General features: G+C 37.7%; 1 protein-coding gene across 7 annotated transcripts in view; it reads right to left on the bottom strand.

Annotated features, from left to right (window-relative positions):
- ANO5 (anoctamin 5) overlaps window positions 1-23022 on the bottom strand; it is a 67516-nt gene that overhangs the window by 28062 nt on the left and 16432 nt on the right. For 2 of the 7 annotated variants that reach the window (XM_058847016.1, XM_058847031.1), the window contains 8 exons: window positions 19369-19416; window positions 13821-13865; window positions 12684-12797; window positions 5990-6058; window positions 4245-4529; window positions 3785-3898; window positions 2108-2223; window positions 1051-1185 (listed from right to left, as the gene is read on the bottom strand). In XM_058847016.1, coding sequence (XP_058702999.1) covers window positions 1051-1185; window positions 2108-2223; window positions 3785-3898; window positions 4245-4529; window positions 5990-6058; window positions 12684-12797; window positions 13821-13865; window positions 19369-19416 — 926 coding nt within the window. The remainder of the gene's footprint in view (window positions 1-1050; window positions 1186-2107; window positions 2224-3784; window positions 3899-4244; window positions 4530-5989; window positions 6059-12683; window positions 12798-13820; window positions 13866-19368; window positions 19417-23022) is intronic. The other 5 variants (XM_058847037.1, XM_058847048.1, XM_058847056.1 and 2 more) reach the window with 3 other exon arrangements.

Raw genomic sequence — 23022 nt, 5'->3', positions numbered from 1 at the left:
AGGGCAAGCCAAGAATGAAGCAGCTGCCAAAATGAGTAGAATTAACAATTCCATCTGAATGGGCTTTTTGGCTCTACCAGAAAAAAATCAGGAGTCTGTCAGGAGCTGTACTGCACATGCACTGCTTTCAGGCAAGATATAAACCATGCTTCTCACCAGGTTAGCAATGATATCAAAACACCTTTTCTAAAAGCAGAGAGACCACTTCAGCTTTGATAGCTGCAGTAAAATTTGCTACTTCAATTTAATGACAGGCAAAATATAGAATCCTATGATAGTCCTTTGGTATCCAGAGAAATCTCAATATGTATAATAGTATTCCCAGATGAATTCCTAACCTAGCTAAAACACAAGTCTAAAAATTACATTACTCAACAGAATAGATGAGAATTTTAACTTGTTAGTCATATTTTATGGCTAAAACTCAAAATTTTATGGAAGCCTTCTTACAGAAAGCAGTCAGCAACAAAAAGTCAACCCTCTTTTCCTCTCCCCACCTCCAATCCCTGAATACAATAGATCTATGGACTTCTGATAAAACAAACACTATGCTTATTTAAATAAACCCACCAAACAAACTGTGGCTTCTAAGATACTGGATCCCAATTTGATTGGAGAACACTGCTGTTGTATTTTACTCATACTTTTGGTTAGTACAAATAATGAATTACACTAAAAGGTCAGACTGCTCTGCAAGATAGATTAAATAGAGGAGCTTAAGACAACACTAAACAATTTTGAGAGATTTAAGGGGTGGTCTTAGAACTTAATATATTGCGGCTTCTCCAATACAGAAAGATATGGTCAACAAAATACTGCTTTTCACCCACAAGTTGAGTCTTACTAATTGATAGCCACAAGCTCTGCACTAGTGGTCCACCACCTTTTCAGTCAATAAAGACAGCTGAAGAATAAATTTGTCTGCTCTAACAAGCTTTAAAAGTTTGTTACCTGTTGAGTAACAGTAAGAATAGTTCTTTTTTTTTTTGCAAGAATAAGATTTTCACATTGCTTAGCTTTTGCCCAGGAGATTTTGAACGTTACACTTACCTGCTCATATTTTCATCCATTGTAAACAAGCCATAAAGAAAACAGATTAAGCCAACAACTGCTGCAAGGAACAACATCTCTGTGTAAAATCCTAGCCAGGCAAAATAGATTCCAATCTTCTCACCATAGTATTTTCTGAATAAGAAGAAAATGCAATTAACAAGAACACAAAGCAGAAATTTAAAACTAGAGAAAATAGAGCAAAAAAGCTAATAGAGTAAAAAGAGTAATAGAGCAAATTGGCGAGAGTAAAAGTGAAATACTTGGCAAAATTCTCTTTAAACAGAAGAGTAAAGGCATTGAAGTACTGTGGAAAATGAGATCTGAAGCTCGCCATGAGAAGTTACTCAAGCTGCATGAACAAGGTGAATGATAAGGATATATGGCCTCTTTTGTTACTTTTTTCCTCCTAGTAGAAACTAACATTAAAATCACTCTTTTCTCTTTTCTACAGGATAGTGTAAGTGAAGATTTACTTAATGTTTTTTCCAAGGAGTTACGCAAATGAAACAGCACAACAATTCTGACTATGTGGTTAAAACAAATAGGTAATCCACAGAAATACAACCACTTGTGTTACAAACAAAGAGCTGTAACCTGTGAACAAAGCAACATTCTGTTGTATTGCATCAGGTGAATCAGAGATCTTAAGTGAGCTTAAATTTGGGGTTAGAACTGAGACTCAAGCTTCCAAACTGATTTTATCAGTATTTTTTCAAGTCTGTGCTGAAATTTCAACATTTCAAACAAATCTTTAACACTTTTTTGCAGAGACTGATTTAAAAATCTGAGCTATTTTATGTATGTGTTTCTTTACATCAAGTCCTCCTGACCCCAGGAAGACTGGCTAGATGGAAAGATGCTTGATTTGAGATAAAGCATTTTTCTACTTCTCCATAGAAAGTTGTGTCCTGTCCTCCCAGGATGCCCAATTAATATCCAGTTCTCACTGGATATTAAAAGTGGTAAAGACTTCTTAGCAGGATCACGTTACAAATGAATATACATTGTATTACAGTGAAAAGCAAGGAAACATAACCCGCAGGCAGTATTTCACCTGATAAGGTCCAAAGGCTGCTCTTTGTAGAAGCGCAAGAAGCGGGCCCACTCCATGTAAAGTGTGTACCTCTCACTGTCACAGTTTGGGTCACTTGCCTTTTTCCAGTACTGGCACTGTGAGCAAATCAGAGTAAGGGGAAAACAGCTCATTGACAGGCTCAAATACTACATTGAAACAGACAAACAGGAATGGTGATGCACCCACACTGTGGTGTTGGTCATTATCAGGTATCTTAACTGTCAAATACTAAGAAAATTTTGGAATTTCATCACTTTCCTAGAAATAAAACACTGTAAAATAATCACAGTTTCTGACAGCTTTTGTAATTTTACTTTGTGCCACAGAACTCTACTTCTAGAAATATTTCGCTACATCAATTATTCACTTCATGATCTTGGTTTTCCTTTTTTTCTGAATGTCTCTCAATCACAAAGAAAAGCATGAAAATTAGTTTCTAAACAGGAAGCAACCAATGGAAGTTTAAGCAACCCAAAGTTTGCATTTTGGAAGTATTCTGAAAGATTAAATAATTATTTTTAGACAAAGATTTTTGAGTCTGTCTCACAAGTTTTAGAATTTTTTTCATAAAATTTCTTAGCATTTAAAGTTGATTGTAGTTGTATAGAAGAGATTCTTGCTTTTCACTGCCTGTGGTTTTGGCAGTCCCAACAGTATGAAGTACTTCCCAGCCTACACTAGCATTCTAGATCCTAATCAGCCAAACTTTCCTCCTGAAAACCTAAGGAATGTCTATTCACTCATTTAATTTTATTTTCCAAGGAAAATAAAATATTTTCAAACATTTAAAAATATAAATCCATATACAGTAGTTAAATATGTCTTATTGTATAATTCAGAGATATAGATAAGCAACTCAAGTTCACTAAAGCATAGTGACATCTGAAATAACCAGTAAAAACATGGAGAGAATTTAAGATTTAAGCAAAAGAATTAAACACAACATTTAGGAGGAAAAAAAAAATTTAAGCAGAAAAACCCATTTAAAATACTGTAACTCTCTCTTGTTTTCTCCATGGAATTCCAGGACTAAATCCATATGTGTCATATTAAAAACTGATCTTACAGCAAAACTAAATACAATATCTACTATCCTTACCACATTTCCAGTATTACAGTATTTGCACCCCAAAGCTTACTGAGAGATGGCCAAGTCATCATTTCACACTGAACTGCAGGATTCAGGCAACTCACCTGACTTCAGTCCCAAAATGCTATGGTCCCAAGAGTTTTTCTCTAACTGCAGGTAGTGTGCACTACTGTGTAACTACAGTGTGTGTGTACAAACCCTATACACACACACTGCTGAATGTACGGATCTGCAGTAGGTATTAATTCCTTGTTATAATCTAAGGTACTACTGCATGGTCTGTGTGACCAACATTACAGGAATATGATGGAGTAAGTCTCTAAAGAAATGATGTGACTGACAAGTATTCTAAAATCCCATCCACAGGAAGAAACATTTCGGCACATAAAAGCCAGATAGTAGGGCTGACAGGTATGTCTTGCGTGTTATAAATCAGAATCAATTACTGGGACAAATTGCAAGGTTTGAGTATATTTTCGTATCTCCTGGAACAGCAAATGTCACAGTAGGTAAAAGAGTGCAGACACTGCGAAATGTTCAAGGGAGCAGAAAGCTGAAATACTTACATCATGAAGAGGATATGCAGCTGTATAGGTGCCATTGTTTAGCAGTCTCTTAATCCCAAATTTTTTCTTCCCTTCTTCTGTTCCATATGGGCAACGTGTAAGAATATAATTAACCTGAGATGCAAGGATGAGAATTTCAGACCTTTCCTATTTTAAGGCCATTTAATAGCAACCTATAATGGTGTGCACTGTGTAGAATCTGCAGGAAGAACATGCAAAAGCAAAATGTATTTCTTCAGGAGGCCTAATCCCATATAAGAACAGAGAGGGCACAATTGCCTTGTAGACATCCAGAAGATCAGTTCCAACAATTATTCCATATTTCTAAGCAAGATGCACAGGTACCCAGGCCTCTCTGTATTTACCTTAGTTTCTATACCCAGTCCTTCCTTACATGAATATTCTGATGGGGCTGTGTAAACCTACATGTAAACACAAGTAGCCAAATACACATACGTACTATTCTATTTCTCATGGATGGTGAGAAGAAAGTGCTCTCATCATTAATGAGGTACAGCTCCTGCTTGTCCTTGCTGAATGGTGCCGTGAAATAATCTGGTTCAGGGTGCATCACCTTCTCGGGCAGTCTGAGTGGGAAAAGCACACAGTCCAGGGGGTTCTCCACCACGGGGGTAATGTCATTTTCCCTGATAGGAACTTTAATGTTCAGCACCTCTGCATATGTGATCAGAACCTCCCACGGTGCATGGATCTTCACAAAAAAAATCTTGCCATCTTCAGATTCCTGTTCCAGAAGAGTTAAATAAGACATTAGACCCATTAGTGTTTTATTGCAAGATTTATGGGAATATTTTTCATATAAAATGTATTGCCTTTTACATATGTTTAAACGATTTAAAATCAAAGGAGGGGGAATAAAGGACTTTCTGTGTGTGTATACATATATTTACTGAAAAGCTTATCTGAGTGGATGGCTGTTCATAAAAACAATCTTTGTAGTACTAAAAGCTCACAAAGGCTTTTCAAACTATATTAATCTCTGTTACAGATGGGTAATGAGATGGTTGGCTCTCGCAATTAAGGGATGAATATTATGTGTCTATTAAGAGAAGCTTTACTGATGTATAGTTATATTATTGTGATTTGTTCTCCCAATAGTTCTCTTTCCCCTCCCCTTTTGTATTGCTGCCACTAGACAGCCTTCGTAGTTGGGAAGAGGGCAGGCTTGTTACTAGGAGGCGAGGCACAGCAACACCTGCCCTCCAGTCAAGTTGCAAGAAAGCAGTCTCCACCAATGGACAGCAAAGAAGAGTTGACTGACAGATTTTGGGAGGGGCCAGGGTTGCCTGATGTAATCCCAGGGCTATAAAAAGGGGACCAGCCATTTTGTAGACAAGCGTACAGCAGATAGTTATTTGCTCCTGGTGCTGTGTCTCTTTCCTTATTGAGTCCTTCTGTTGTATTTTGTTAAGGTTTAATAAATCTTTGAAATTTTAAAAGTGAGCATTGTTTCTTACAATCTCATACACTGAAGCCTGAAAATTCTCATGACACTGGAAACATGAAGAATAATCCTGTCATAAGCCTCACGTAACATGTATGTTCTTCTAGTGTTGCTCTGCATTCACAGTAAAAGTTAGCAGTCACAAGGGTTTTTAATACTGCTCAATGAATTCCCTATGTATGGATGTTACAGAGTCTGAACTTCATCAAGAGTTATTTTACTCAACTCAGTCTCTGGCACACTGACTGCATCAGTCAAAATCGCATGTTCTCTAGTTATTACACCAAACAGTATCACTAATCAAACATCCTGAAGTTATTACAGGGTCCTTCCTCATAATTACAATATCCAGTGAGCATAACTAATCCATTCTTTGCCTTCCAAACTTGTTACTCATTGCCAGGTGGGATTAAAATCAGCTGTAAGCATACTTCCCATTTATGTGGACTTAAATCAAATCACAGCTATTTTGCCTTGTTCTTGTTATGAAAGCAAAGGCTTTGTTTTTCTTATGAAACCAAAAGCAAAAGCTTCTTCTTGAATCAAAATTATTCTGCTTCCACAATTCTTGTCAATGTATCTGGAAAAAGCACTCAAATTAACACATAACCTTGTTTCCCCTTAATTAGTCACACTGCACTGAAATCCACAAGTATAATTTATAATTTTTCTCAAAGAAAGAAAGTGGTTTATTAATTTCTGGATCTATTCTTTTGGTCCTAATTTTTCTTTTTTTTTACCTTCTTATCTTCTGTTTCTAGCTCCAAACCAGCCTTTTGCAGGTTGCTCTCAAATTCTTTTCTCCTTTCCTGAAGAGAAACAAAGACACTTTAGTAACTGATGAAGTTAGCTATTAATTGATCACTCACCGATTACTCACTGGGTTTCACTTCTCTCAACTGCTCCAATGACAACCCCGTAAGGCTATGTGACCTCAAAGCAAACAGACAAAAACCAGGCCACTTTCCAGTGAGGGCCAGCTTTGTAATGGGAACCCACCAGGAATTGCACTGACTAGCCACAGGGCACCCACTGGGTAGGAAAAGGCTTGTTCTGTGCTATCTGGGTCATCAGAGAAGCAACTGATGTCTTCTGTCCTGAGCACTTCTGACTTAAGGAGGCTGGTGTGTGGGGTGTGTTCAAGTTTAGATACATTTCCAAGAGAAAAATGAAAGAAAAATTCTGGAAGTGCGTGGAAGACTAATTGCTTACAGCCTCATCTATTTACCTCATCTATTTATTTTGTATATTTAGTTATACAATTATGCCCGATACAGATATTCAAGTACTGATTACAGACAATTCAAACAGTATTTCACAAACACCACTGATAAGACCAAAAAATCACCAAATGCTTAGTTTGCATAAAGTCAGCACAGACGTCATGCAGAGATAACAAACCTGCCTCTAGCAGTGTGTGGTGGCTGCATGACCTGTGTGAGCTTGATATTCTTCTTGAACTCCTTTCTTTTGCAAGCTAATTCCTAAGCGGTGTTTTTAGGTGAGAACATTTTCTTCCTCTCCTTCTCTGTATAATTTTTTCTTCTATTGAGAGACTGTATTAATTTCCTCTTAAATAAAATTTGCTGATGAACTGCCAGAATAACAATAAATTAAGCCAAATATTGAGCCCTTAAAATGCACAAGCTACACCACAAATTTATTTCTGGCTAAACCATGCCACGCTGTCTAATGTTGCTTTTATTGAAAAGTCTTAAAATGACAGTTTTCAAACATACTTAAAAAACCCAAAACACTATAATTTTCAGCCAATTTTCTTTTCCTGCATGTCTGTGAGGAGTAGACTGTCATTTTTTCATTTCAGTTTGCATAACCTACTCAGATAAATGCAGATCAAAAAATAGCATTCATAGCCCTTAAATGTTTTCCTGTGTCAGCGGCCTTTCATTTTAATGTCACATCTGATTTTGCCAAATATTACTAGATATTAAATTAGACACTGGACTATATAAACTTGTGAATATGGTAACTCCTGAGTTCTAGCAGATGCTGGGGGCAAAAGCAATGACATGTGCTATTTTTCCTACAAACCTTCCTAAATGCACCTGTATAAACATGTCAGAGAACTGTGGTTTGCTGACATGATAATCAGATAAAGAACAACACAACTAAAACATAATTTAAGAATATATGTTAAGACACTATAGAAAAGCTGACATTCAAGCCTAGTATCCAAAGCTATATGCTGTTGCCGCCCATTTGCTTGGTTTTATTAAGTTCAGAGGTGGTTTACCCCAGTTGCTCCCCTGTCATAAAGAATGGTTTGTCCCCAGTTGCCCATCATTGTAAACCCTTCCCATTTTTCCAGATTGTTCCCCATCCATCACCCCAATCCTGCCCCTAAGCCCTATCAATCTATGTGAACCCCCACCTTTTGTTCCAGTTCTTTCCTTGCCTATCATCCCTTCCTCGACGCCCCATTGATTGTACAGTTGCTTTCCCTCCCCCGGGTCCTTACCATTGGTCCTGCATATTGTAATCCCCACCCATAACCCCTCCGTTGCTGTTGTCCCATTGGTCACCATATGAGCCGCCCACGGTCCTTAAAACCTGGCGCAGGGGGGTGCCCAGGGTCTCGGCTCAGACCTCTCCCCTGTGATCCCAGCCCTGCACCTGTTGGAATAAACTTGTTCCTGGGAAATCGGGAGAGCCTGAGCACTCTTTCTCCCTTCGTCACAACCCGTGTCGCCCTGTGAGCCACAACGCCAGAGCGCAGAGGAGCTCTGGAGGTTCCAGGTTGAGCCTCGCAGTGCTAGCCTGGTTCCCCACTCCTGCCGCTGACATCGGCCACAGCTAGCCGAGGCAAAAGGGGCCGAGCGGGCAGCGACAATATGCTATTCTGGATTACCTTTTCTCCTAACAAAACATACTGGTGTGTGCAAACACTGGAAGAGAGCCAAACAAGTCAGCTCAGAGGGTTCTCTGCCACCAGACACCAACCAGCTTCTCTCCAGCTGTGCAGCTCAGGAGCAGACAGAGCCAAAGGGTCTGGCCCCATCTTACTTATCTTTCCTTACAATACACTTGGTGTATAAAAGGCTTAAAATGGACAAAACATATTCCTTGGATCAGAGCTGGTAGTTTTTAATGTGTACTTGTTAGAATTCTAAGCTTACTGGCCCCCAAACCTAATAAACTATCCCTGATGCATATATTTCTGACTCTGCTATAGATGCCACTCTGCAGTCAAAGAGGCAGGAAGGAAGCTCTTTAAGTCATCACATCCACCACATTATGTGGATATCTCCCATAATGTGGAACAAGCACAGACTAACTTTATCATCTAACACATGTGGGGCTGGTAATGAACCACCTCACTAAGATTAACAAAGCAAGATCCAAAGTCCAGCAGTACTATTATGCCCAGTGTAAATGCAACACTGCATAATCAGGTATCTGTGGAAGAGAGATAACTTCCATAAACCCCATTGTGATAACAATGCTGATACAATGGGTAACAATGCAGGTCAAAGTCCTGGTGGGTCCCTTCTGACTCAGCATATTCGGTGATTCTCTAATTCTATGAACTCCTGGTCCTGCATGTGACACTCCAAGAGTCACACTGTGTACCTGAAAGTGTTGTCCAAATGCTTCTTGAATTGTCAGGCCTGGTGCAGTGGCCTGTGACCTGTTCTGGTGCCTGACCACCCTCTACATAAAAAAACCTTTAGTTCCTAATACTCAACCTAAACCTCCCCTGACTTAGCTTCATGTCATTCCTTTGAGTCTTGTCACTGACTGGTCTGAGAGAGAAGAGACTGGTACTTCTCCCTCCTCTTCCCCTCACAAGAAAATTGTACACTGCGAAAATTGTACACGTACCCCCTCAGTCTCCTCTTCTTCAGGCTGAACAAACCAAGTGCCCTCAGCTGCCTCTCATAAGGCTTCCTGTCAAGATTCCTCACCAGCCCCGCAGCCCTCTTTTGGACAGTCTCTCAACATCTGTCTTATTTTATATTGTGGTGCCCAAAATCGCACACAGAACTCAAGATGAAACTGCCCAAGCTCAGAGCAGAGTGGGACAACTCCCCTCCCTTGCCTGGCTGGCAATGCTGTGCCTGATGCACCCTAGGTCAGGGCTGGCCCTCCTGGATGCCAGGGCACTGCTGACTCATTGGACTTGATTGTTGTGGGTCCCTTCCAATGCAGGACATGCTGTGATTTCTTCTGCAACTACCAGACAAACCTCTGCAAAGCTGCATGGAGAAGTCCCAGTTCAGACTGAACACAGCTTTCGGCCACTCCTGCAGACCTGGGGGTGCAGCTGGTAATAGGGCTAACAGCAGCAACAAGCACCTGATACTTGCTGCCTGTGGCTCCCTAACTCTGGCCTAGTTGGTACCTCTAAGAAAGCAGAAGATTCTGTCTGAGATGATGAAAACCAGGAAAGAACTAGGTAAAATTTCCTTCTGTATCTCTGTACCCCACTGGGGACAGAGGTACTTTGCTTCCAGTTAACATAAGAGTGAGTTACTTTGCACAGAGATCTATGAGTCCTAATGCTCGGTAGTTCTTGTGAAGAAATACACTGATGGACAATAAAGGTCATACATCTTTGTTAGATATTTTTATAAATTTGATTTATATTTTAACATTCACATATTAATATTAATATTAATATTTTCATATGGTGGTGAAATATTTCCACATGTGCTGGAGGCTTTAAGGAATAATATTAAGTATTGTCTCAAAAAATTGTAATCCTAAATTTTGTTCAGAGACCTTTGTGGTTTGGATCTATTTATGTAGCTTATAGAAGGCAAGTTCAAAACAGCATTGAAGCTGGAATGTATCTGGGAATATCAAAAACAGTAGGCCTGTTGTTCTGCATGAAACTAAGGGAGAAGATGAACAGACTGTCTCAAAATTTCTATCTGTATCAGGACTATGTTGAAACACACAAAGAAGTTATTTATCCCATTCTTAGAAATGCAGAATAAAGCTGTTTCCTTGAGATTAGGAAATAAAACCCTTTGTCACAACTGTTATTCTCCTCATATGAATACCTCTATTCTTAGCTGTTCCACTTTACTGCATTCTTGTATTACTGTAAAAAAACCATTTATTTCTATGATAGCTGTACAATAGCAAGGACAGTTTATGTCAGACAAATTCCAGAGGCTGCAGTTCATCAATATTTAAATCTTGCTACCACAAAGACAACAGCACAGTACTTGTATGCTAAGAAGTCTGTACTAATTTATGGACTTACTAATTGCATAAAGATCAGTGCTGAATATAATTATAGGGAAAATGTAGATGCCCCAGGAACTGTGTAAAAAAAGTGGTATCTCCATGACTGTTCGTCCAGTGACCACAGAGTTAGTCTGCAGGGCTACTGATCTTCCTACATGGGGCCATAAACTCTTTTGCAAGGAATATATATACACAGAATTAAATCTCACAAGAGATGTTTAGACCTTTTGAAAAACAGAGATGTTTCTTCTAGGAAGTGCATTTTTACCTCAAAGAGGAAGAAGAATATTAGCTACTAACTCTTGGGCTTTTTTCCACGTGAATAATGACACCCATGGACATGGATTCTGGTCTGGCAAAGATTCCTACTACCCCCTAATGACCCATAAAGAAATGAGAAGGAAACTGCTGCACACAATATAAGTGAGTGACTAGACTGACCATCTGACTAATTTTCCTTCCCACCTGAAACATTACCTAAATAGTATTCATTTCTTCCCTGATTTTAAATAATTCAAGTATGACTAATGGAAAAGTTTAAGAGTTGCTTTGACAAATTTTGCATGGGGATCTTTCTTCTCTCTATACTGAGTAGTCTTCTCTTCCTTCTTTTTCAAATGTGTTTTGCTTCAGGATAGAAGAAAGCATCTAGCTAAGAGTACAGCCTGACAAGAGACAGGGTGAGTTTGAAAAAGTATGCTTGCATATAAACCTATGGTATTATAGCTATCAAATAACCTGGTCTCCCAAGAAAATCTCTGGAATGTGGCTAGCTGAGCAAAGCTGACTGAGATGCCTAATCTGGGAAAAGCATCAAACAGAGACATGACAAATTTTTGGATTTTTTAAGATAGTAAGAGTAGGATGCAGGGGCTGTGTTCCTCACTGAATTTTATCTGGATGAAAGGACAGGCAGCAGAAGTTGTTAATGGAAACATGCCACCATCATTTTCTTTATAAAAGAATGAAAGCAACATGCAAATTTTTTAAACAGCCCAATCTCACAGTATTTTTCAAAAGGTAATTTGAATTTTTAATTATGAAATACTTTAATATGACAAGATATAGATTGTAAGTGTTCTTTGTTTCAAAGACCAACAGTTTTGATCATGATTTTGTCATAAACATTGGTATAATTATGCTTTTTTCAGATATCCTTATCTTTCAGAATGATTACTTGAGAATGTAGTTTTGGTGTCTCCTTTTTAAAATTTTTTTGATCATGAGTAAACTCTGTTATGTATTGGAGAGACTAGTTTGTAAATGTAACCTCTCCTGCCTCTGAAAGAAGGCAGCAAATACAGAGAAAAAAAACCTGAAATCCTTATTTTTTTTAAATATTGTGCTTTATATAAAATTTTTTGTCTTGACTGCCTCTCATGTACTGCTTTTTTTATATGGCTTGAATTTATGTTAGCCAAATTTGACCACATGTGTCAGTGTGAGCATGTAACAAACAGGTGTCATTAACTGATTCCATCTGACCTATTATTACCATCAAGGCAACTGGGTCTTGCTGGCAAGTTCAGGGATAATCACTAACTGGCATTTTAGAGAAAGTTTGTTCTTGTGCTCTGTTACATAGGAGGGCTCTTATCAAAGCCACTTTGAATATTCTTCTAGAAGAATGAATACACATATGTAGACAGAAAGTCAAACACAGGGAAAACCTCCAGGAGGACATGCTGTGTCTGTGTTACTCAGAGTATATTTTAAGAAAAGCGTCTCAAAAGTATTAACAGAAAACTGCATTGAGTCTTGGAGCTAAGAATCTATTTCTCCTCTAACTACAGTCAAAGGGTGTGAAAAAACAGTTATGGTTGAATCTTGTTTGGATGATCTTTGCTTATTTAGAAAATTCCCCTTCATTTGAAAGTATTTGCAGGTACAAGTATTTGCAAATATTTCTCTAAAGTCTCTGCTAGACTGTTAAATGAAGCAAAATAATTTGGATTACTTTACTCTATTGTATCGCTCAGCCTAAGTAACAAAGAATGAACAACACAATAAACACAGACATATAAATCTAATAAAATTGGGTCCTGACAAACAACAGTAAATTACACAGAAATTTCCATGCATGGAATTGCTTTTCACATAGCTATATATATATTTAGCTAAATTCTATTCCAGGTGAGTCTAATGATCTGAAAGGGTTAGTAATTGATATTCATCTTATAAATAAAAATAAAGAGGACTTCAAAAAGATAAACTTACCAACTTTTTTTCCCATTCCTTATTAAGATCATCCACATAGGAGAGAACAAAATCAATTCTTCTCACACCATCCCTGAAGAAAATAGAATCTTTGCTTTGATGTCTTTTATCAATCTGTAGAAGATACAGGCATATGAATAAAAAAACAAGCATTACTGTTTCTCTAAAATATAACAGAAGGCAAAGAAGTTTCCCCATATTGCCACAGTTCTTCAGTTTCTTTACAGCTGAAGATGTATTTGGGCAAGATGTAACAAGGGCTACATCTAGTTTAAACAGTTTCAAAATTAACCACATATGTCCACAAGCATTACATGTAAATAACTGGTACAGGAAAAATAAAGATAATATGTTAGTGTAGCAATACTTGTGAATACTTGAAGCAGGTAGCAAAACGTAAATTCCATGCATTTTCCTCTACATAACAAGATTCACTTAATCAACCACCACAGAGACATATGGACCAGCAATGACCACACATAAAAATAGCTCACAGAAATACAGGGGTGATGTTTCAACATTTACTTTCACAGGAAAAAAATACACCTAATAAAAGATATCAAAGTAACAAGGTAATTAGGTCTAAATATGACCACGATCTATTAAAGGTCATATTTTAATTTATCAACATGCCAGAATGTCTTAGTAACAACATCCACCTTTTTCACTATTAGGCCACAGTAATTAATGTTAGGCAAATAAAAGACTGCAACCCCACTCTCCTAGGGAAGTTAACTCATTAGGTAATATTATTTATTATCATCTTAATATTCAGCTCTATCAAATCATGTACAAGACATACAGCAAAGTGCTCTCCATAGAAGCGAACATTCTAGTTTAAATTAACTCTGTGCTAAGGAACACTGGTGTTATTTTTTTCAACCGCACCTATCAGCAAAAATGTATTTGTATAGAGCTGAATTGGGGTTTTATTTCATTAGAGTAGGAACAAAACAGAGTATAATGTCTCGGTCTTCCCTCTCTCTTAACATGCAAGGAGGCATGTGTTCCCTGAGGAAGCACAGAATATTTATTTGTAACTGTGAACTTTGCTCCCAGTTAACAAAAGGCGTCACACAGTGAAGCATGTTATTATTGCAGCACCCAAGTCACTTGCAATAGCATTCACCACTTTACCCTGAGACGTCGCTTTAGGAACAGATTATACTTCCTTTCACTCTGCTGGAATAACCAACAAGTAGTTAGCAGGCACACTATTTCTCTCCAAGAACCAACTGCTTCAAGCACAAACATCCCAACTATGGTGAGCAAGAAATCCATGTAATTTAAAGATAGGAAAAGCCTCCAACCATCAGAAAAACGCAAGTACCCATAAATAATATGACTATCATGCCTCTTTTATTAAAGGCAAAGCTGGGCTGGAATCCATTTGGACAGTAAAAGTATGTTTTAAGATAATGACTCCTATAATGCTACTTGCCATCATTTGGATACTTAAGCAGATTTTAAAAAGAGCACTAAGAAAGTGGTTTTGAGTGTAGAGCAAAGGTACCAAAACACTGGCTCATGCATAGTGCATGCATATTTCTGTTATACTCAAGTTTGGCCCCACCAACAGGGACATAAAAAGACAAATGGCAACCATGTAATTCCAGAGCTGACAAAATTATAATATCCGCATAATTCATGTGTTTCTCTTTAAATAGGCTGAAATAAAATAAAAATAATTGAAAATCCTATTGTTCCTGCATTGCACAACTTTATGCATCTTCATTAGACACACTGGTAGCTGTGTGTCTAATGAAGACATAAGAAGTCTTCATTAGAAGACTTTCATTCTAGTTTGTCTTCATTCTAGTGAAGACACACTGCAGCTGTATGCTGCAATACTTGAAACAGCCATGCATTACAGAGAGTTCCTGTGTTCCTATCCTAGCCCTTGGGGAGCTAACAAACACTGTTGCAAATCAATGCAGCACAAAAAAAGCTAAAAGAAATTATTTCCTGAAAATGCTGCCATCCATTCTTTGCCTTTCCTGTTCAGCAATTCTGTTAAGGTTTTTTGCTGTTTATCTTCTTGAGAAATATTTACAGCAGATCAATTAGACTACTTTGTATGGCTGAAATCAGGACAGCTACCTCAGAAATGCTTTTGCTTCCAAATGCAGTACATCATCTTGCATGATTAAAAGGCTCACAAAAATCATGGAATACAACAGCAGAAAAGAAAAAGCATTTTCCTGTTCTATTTTGTACTTGCAGGTTTAGGTCTTTCTTTGCAAATATTATTTTGATTACATGCAAACTGCAAGTTCAGATACTAAGTTAGTCAAGTTAAAAACAGTGCATAGAACCACACTAACATCTTGATAGAATCAACAGTACTGTAATTATTCAGCATTACAGTAAGTGAACCCCAAAGTGCATTCTAACAACTTAAAATGTTAGCAATTGCTCCAATCACTGTGACTTCACAAGCATAGAAATTGTTCTTGTGCACTAAATTCATATACACAAAGAAGAAATAAAACAATAAGCAATACTTACCTCAAAAAAAATCTCCTGCCAAAGGTCTACCCCAAATTGTTTGGGTTGCATAGTTATATTATTCAATACAATTGAAGAAGTAGTTTATCTTTATTGCCATTAAAATTTAGTTGTTTTCTAAGATGTATCAGAATCCTCAGTAATTAAAGGTCTGACTGGCAATTTAAGAAGATTCAGTGGTCACTGTCAGAGCTGCTCTTAGAAGGGGAATGCTTATCAAGTCCTCCTTCTGTACATAGGATTATTCATTGTGGATAGTGACAGGCCTGCTTATTAAACCCATAAATTATTCCTTTCCATTTTGCTGCACTTGGATTTCACAAGGACAACAAGATCAGTCTTGCACATTCACAAATGTTTGCGCATACATGTGTTTAACACATATAAAAAGTTTGTAATTTGCATTGATTCTATCAGTAAATCATTAAACATTGTTGATTTGTACATCTTATTTCTTAACAGCTCTTTCCAGAACTGCATGAATACAGCTAATGATCCTTGACAACCTGCAGTTACCAAATGAACCTACACCTCATCACAGAAAATGTTCTCAAATGTGTTCCTCCTGCAATACAAGTAAACAAATTAAAACTTCCTAACACAGTACAGGGAGCAAGCTGAAGCTTTTTAGTAATTTACACCCAGTGAGGAACTACAGAAGAGATGAAGCCCTGAGGAAGATGGTGAAAACTCAAGAAGCAACAACTTTAAGTTACAACAGGAGAAATTCCTACTGGATGTGAGGCTGTGGTTCACTGGGAATGGGTACAACAGATTGTCCAGAGCAACTGCATAATCTCCATCCTCAGAGCTCACAGTGCCTGATTAAGTTAGGCAGGACTGATCTGCACTGAATGTGCAACCTGATCTACGTTTGAAGCCAGCCCTGCCTTGAGTAGGAGGTTAGCCACCCAGAGGCCCCTTCCAATTCAAGTTCACTGTAGGATTCTATGAAGTCACGTTCCTGCAAACATTCAGCATTTACCAGGGCTGTCAATAAGTTGAATAAATCCATCAACTACAAAGCAAGTTACAAAACCCACCCATTCAAAAAACAAGTAATGCCCTCCTGTTATCCTGTAATAGCTTTCCAGCCTCATAAGTCTAGTTATCTAAGAACTGTGACTACTCAGCTTGTGGACAGATGTACTAATTGAATGTTGTAATGGTCTACCATGAAGAGATAAATTTTCTTTTCATGTGGCGTAAGTGCAAATTTACAGGATTCATATGGTATTATATCAATAGTTAGTTATCCCAGAGGCTGGGGTATTGGATCATGTCCAACCAAACAACACTCCAAGTACCTATGCTTGCAATCCTCACCTCAGACACAATCCAAAGCCCTGCAGTAGGAAACCCTGACTCAACAGGACAGGTGACAGGAGAGACCAAGATGCCAGTAAGGAAACAAAGCACAGCTCAAGATGAAGTAAGGCTGTAAGAGCCCATGGTCCGTTTTGCCCAGACTGGTTTGGGCATGGTATGTGAATGCTGGCTGGCAGCTTCACATGACATTCAGATCCACCTAGACTCTCCATTCAGTGCTGCTGAGTGTTTGCAGTCCTTGGCCACCCCACTCCACAGGCGCCTCTGAGACTTTTCCAGGGCCAAGGCAAACAGTCAGGCACGGGGAGCTGGAGAGCATAATGCAGCTGCTGGAAGTGGCAGCTACCACTAACACTGGCACACAGAGTGCTTCAGAGGAACGACTGCAGGCTGAAGCTGAATGACAGGCACCATGCTAAATGTCTCTATGGCCTCACTTACCCCCATCCCAGCACACTGACAGTGGGCCTTGGGCAGTGTAGGCAGCTACCCCGTGATGGGTTAGTGGTATCTCAGTACACAATAAACAAATATGTTTTGCAGATTATACCTAAATTATTTAATCCCATATGTTTTTATGGGACTCTGAGGGATTTCTATTTCTGCTTATCCATCCAACAGGAAATGTCTCCTTACAGGTCACTCGGCACAACCCTTAGCTTGTAGGCATGGAGCTCCCACCAAATATACCCTGCTAGTTAATATCCCAGCTCTCTCTATGTCCCTGCTTCAAAGACAGGGGAACTTTTCTTAGAGCAATACTTCTCAGATTATAATTCAGTCAGAAAAGTGCAAGTTCCTTAAGGGCTTATGTTCAGAAACACCGTTCCCAAATTCAATGCCTCGGACCTCAAGATTTCCCAAATGTCCAGCCCACAGAGCAGGGACTTCAGGTTGAGACCTGAGCACCCTTCCCCTTCTGCTTTTGTATCTTGTATCTTTTTTGTAGGAAGGTAGTTTAGAGCAGCATTTTCAGTAACAAAGTAGTAACCAATATGAAGCAGAGGTGGAGGAACCCATTAGTTTCATTAGAAGCACCTCTGGCTATAACTAACAAGAAAGACGAGAGGTTACATTAATACCATGGAATGGTTTTCATGATCCCCCAGCAGTGTATCAAGAAATTACATTATCATAGTCCTACATTACCCGGAAAAAAAACTACCTGAAACTACAACATTAAATTCATTTGTAGCATTTTGCTGGCTTAAAAGATACAGTCTACAAACAAAATATTTATTATATTAACTGCATACCTTCAATAATCACATAGCAAATTAGATGTGAAACAGGCAGTGCAAAAACCCCAAAGAACTACATTAAAATGCAACTAAGTAATTTATGAACTAGCAATTTTTGGCAGAAAAACTTTCAGAATATAAAAATGGACAAAAATATAAGGTTTAAAAGCTGTATCAAAATACAAAAAAAAAGTCTCCATAACTGAAAGGGTAGGAAACATTCAGTGGCTTAAAAACAAAGTTATTGATATACTCCTCCTTTTTAGTGAATTAAAACATGCTACAGGAAAAACACATGGATTTAAGTGCTGCTATGCTAAATATGTATATTTATATTCAGATATATATATGTATATTTTTACATATTTATGAACTTAAACATAACTTTATAAATACATATCTAAATTACATAAAGGTATTTCCAAAAGTAAAATGTTCCTGGAAATACCTTTACAGAACTTACACAAATATACATATAATCTCCTGGAAATAAAAATGGCATATTTCTGGTTTATGCATTCGGTTCCCATTTTACCAGATTCCCTTTCCATTAAGTTCTTGTCATTATTCTTCTTTGAAGGAATCCACACAACTGAAGAGCTTACTCACTTTAAAGACGTATATTAACAATACTCTCAATACCACCCATCTCAATTTCCAGTTATACTTCACGCAGGCTATGAGGCTTTCCCGTTCAAAGAAACACAAAATCCATCTATTTCTTGTAGCTAAAACTTGCAAGCTGCTCTTTTCACCTTCACTCATGTTTCACTTCTCAACCCCATTAAAATCTGAAAGCTTGAAAATATGCATTTCAAAGCAGTTTAAGACACCAGGATATTTGCACTAAAATATAAATGCACATAAAAAGCCTCTCTGAATAAAAGAATACATTAAACAAGAACAGAACAAAGAAAAATAAAAAGTAAGCCAGGAGAGTGTATGCATTAATGGAAGACACCAGAGCCCAAAGTAAGCAAGCAGACAGTTTTAATACGCCTCAGCATGTACTTCTTCAGCTATTTTAAATGACTTTTTGTACTTTTTCTCCATAAAACAATAAAGATTCTGTTAAGTTTTCTGATATATTTGAAAATTTATATAGTTATCTTGTATGCGAATTTCAGTAAGTGGCTATTCTGAGCCTTTCCTTATTATTTACTATAATTAAAAAAAAAGAGGCAACATATTTCAAATTATGTCGGTGTTTGTTTCTTGCTCTTTAAAGTATCATGCTGACTCACAGAGCGCTTAGGCCACCATGATAAAAAGGAATCCCACGTTTGTTAATAACACCAGTCAGAATACACCCTATATCCTATCAAACCAAAACAATGATAAAAAAGCAAACTTTCCAGTTTTCTCCACCAATCTCAACTTTTCAATTTTGTCCATTATCCTTTTGATTTACTTCAATTTATCTTTTAAGCCATCTCTAGGAATAAATGCAAGACCATGTTCATTTTTATCAACTAGAAAAAATTTATTTTAGAAAGATGGCATCCTTGAAACTGGAAAATTTTCTGGTGAGGGACATTTTGGCATACTGTAATAGAAGACGCCACACAAATTCATGCAAGGAAGCATGAATACTTCTTACTGCTTACCACTTGATGTTCAGGGATGAGTAAAGTAGTCTCAGTGCTGTTTAGGCCCTGCCAGTGGCATCACAGGAAAAACATAATGTTGTTAGCAATGATGCAATGGATGCTTTAAAATTAAAGGCTAATTCAGAAGGATCAGTGTAGTTCCTGGTTTAAGTTGCTGAAAAGCTCTTCTGAGTGATAAATGGATTTTCAGTCGAGATAGTCAGAGTTTAAACCTCTACTTCCTCAGAGGATCCTGATCTCTAACCTACACTATGAACTTTTATATGTTTCATACTAATTCTTAAGCATCAACAATTGCAATTTTTGATAGGAGTTAAACAGTATTCCTCCTTATTTCCTTTACAAAAAATACAGTCTAAACAAGTTGGTACAGATTAACCTTTATAAACCAGTGAAGAAAAACTTTTAATTTATTTAATACCGAAGAGGGAAAATGCATAGAGCATACATGACTGTGCATTTGGAACAAATGTGCTGCCCCTTACTTGCTACAAACTGAAATGATACAGTGTACACTGAATGAAAACAAAAGCAATGAGACAAATCCTTAATCTGACAGTGTAGATAATGTAAATTGGTACCAGCAATTGCAGTTACACTTAATGAGACAAGTGAGGGCTTCCCAGCTTCCAGTTCTGATCCACAGCCAGTGTGATTTTAATTGTAAATTGAAATAATAATTTTAAGTAATAAGTAATGCCCTGATTTTAATTGTACAAGATCTGGGTGCTCACTGTTTTCCCGTATGTTAGTGTGGAGGCTGCTGCAACATCCTTAGGCCAGATTCCACACAGGTATGACAGGAACACCAAGAGCAGAAGTCTCTGCAGAGCACAACCATCCTACACAGGTGACCATCAGCTTTCTGAGGTCCTGGCCCACCACTCTGGCCTTGCAGCAGTGATGGGTTTTGAGATCAGGTGCTGCTATTGGAATGAAAAATGGTTTACAATACTTCACCAGTTTCCCCATATCTAATTCTCTTAGTCAATAACTTATCACACTTTTGTTTTGTCTTGCTTTTGTGTGCTTTGAACACAAATCACAGACAGATTTAAACAGTGCAACCAAATAGTGCAAGTCCATTATGAAAATGCAATAGTTCTCTGTGGAATTAAATTAACTTTCAACAGAAAACAGAAGCAGAATACTAACAGCATTTTATTATTATAGTATTATTTGCTGGTTTAGAGTTGTAAAATTTCAGAAAATTTATTACTGAATAATAATCCAATTTTTATAAAGTACTTTTTATTATTTTTAAATAATACTTTTCACTTTTATTACAATTTTTCTTGAGAGAAATCACTGAGGTCCATTCCTGTCCTTGTTACACATCCAGTAATACAAACATACTTCTTTACATTCTTTTTTAATGATGCCATCTCTGGTTATTTGCTTATCTATGTAAGTAAAAAATGTAATTTTCAGAATGCAGTAAAATAAACAGAAAGATCAATCTGTTTTTTCGGCAAGGAATCCCCCTGAGAAACAGTGCAAATATAAATAGCTTCACTGTGCTCTTTCCATAAGATAATCTGAACTGGGTTTAGAGGTCTAATCCTCCTGTCACTAATGCTACTGGAAAAACTTGCACTTTTAGTAGAGAACTAAGGGCTGAGACACCTAAGTAGAAAGTTTTTCTCAAATTATACACTGTAAATACTTGCCATGGAAACACTGATGAAAGCACAGCCTTTCTCTTCAATGTTGCCCTATGGCTCCTGACCTCTCCATTTCCCCCCATCCACACTGGTACTTGTTCATCTGCTTTTATCCAGTCTCTCCACCCTGTACGCCTCCCACCCACTGCTCAACAGCTCCTCCATGGTTAGATGCAAATACTGGCTTTAGCCACCCAATGGCCCTCACTGCCCACACTGCTTCGCTCAGAGACAAGATTTTATTACATTTAGTGAAACACAAAGCTGTGAGGTAAGGACACACAACTGGCAGAGGCCCTTGTACATTTCTATGCATTCTCTTAAATGCTTTCCTGTTAGTCATGAGATCTTACCCTGCTCAGTATAACTGTCAGAAATTAATTAGCTCAAGTCATTAGAATGAACTATTTTTAAACTGGCAGTCACATCTTCTCCTGCACATTTCAAGTACTCCGATAGTAACACACTGCTTTTTCATGATATGTCAAAGTCTGTGTACAGCACAAAGTAGCTCCAGCACTGGTAACACATGAAAAGCAAAACAAGAATCAACTCAAATAATCTAACTTCGTTGAGATGAAAACTGAGAAGGCTGGCAGTGGTGGCAGCAGTGTTGGGCTGGTCCCTCTTCTTATGGAATTCACTCTCTTAAGTCTTTAATGCACTCTGCCTCTCCCCAGAATAGCCCTTGTGGTTTTGCTAGACTTGGAAGAAGTCCTTTTGTACTTCTTTCTGGATTTTGAAACCAATTTAGTCCATCTTCGTGATATTAACAATGGCATTTTATGTTTCTCTACTTGAAGATGCACCAGTCTGAGTTGAAAAATGAAAAAGCATAAAAAGTAATCCACAATATGATGGTGTTTCTTCAGAAAAAAACCCCAATCAATTAACTTGGAACACCTGCAGCACCTGCTGCTCTGAAAAAAAGATACTAACCTATGAGTCAAGGCATAATTGTGATAAAATGCATTACTTTAATAAATTTGCCAATTTACTTCTGCTAACCTGGCTTAAATAAATATAGCTTGTTCACAGATTTTCATATGACCAAGTTACCTTACGGAAAATCCTGATTAACAGGAATTTTCAGTAAGGATTTCACTGGAGTGAAATTCACAGAAAGGTAAAAATTTAATGCATAATTTTTCAAAATCATTTCCTATTGCCTTAAAGGTAGAATAGGGCACAGTTCCTGCAGTCATACTCAGACAGTACTGTGGTCACCTGCCTTTTATGAGGCCGAGTCCACATGCATGCCAAGCAAACATTTCAAATTACTGTGCTTCTTAATTGGAATAACAAATAGTCCTCTGTATAGATGGACCTCTACAAATGCTGATAAACTATAAACCAGTGATTCAATTTTGCACGAAAGCTGTACAAATTTTACATTTATCCCATCTGAATGGCCTGAACTTTTACTATCAGAAAATGTAATACAAATTTAATTCTTTAACCTTTCCTCCAATCTTGAAATAACTGAGTAATCTTCTTTCCTCTTAGGCACAGGAACTCTATTTTGTCAGGGTGTTTCATCTTAATTTACTCAGTAACTTGAACAACTAATTACAATCCCTGAGCAGACACACCACTGTATATTTTTCTACTGCACTCTCTGCACAAATAGAAAGCACATAGGAAAACAAAATTCTCAAGTTTTACTTCATTCATTTTCCAATTTTCTTGAAGGGACTTTCAGAGGCAATTATGTACTTCTTGGAACAAGAACTCCATAAAGACCTATTGAGGTAGATTCTACACAGGAATTTACTTAAGACGGTTGCCCATCCCTAACAGTAGTTTGGCTGTCTATTACTGACTTAACAAGGATATAATTTGAAACAGTTCCCATTGCAGCACTTATTTGAAAATACTCCCATTATATCTTTTTTTCTCCTCCTTTTCCAGTCTGCTGTTTGCAGAAAACATCTCCTTGCCTTGCATGACAAAGCATCTAGAAATTATTTCTGCTATAAGTCTTGGA

The sequence above is a fragment of the Poecile atricapillus genome, chromosome 1 (assembly GCF_030490865.1).
Source record: "Poecile atricapillus isolate bPoeAtr1 chromosome 1, bPoeAtr1.hap1, whole genome shotgun sequence".
Classification (NCBI taxonomy): Eukaryota; Metazoa; Chordata; class Aves; order Passeriformes; family Paridae; genus Poecile; species Poecile atricapillus.
This window is presented reverse-complemented; position numbering and strand designations above follow the sequence as displayed.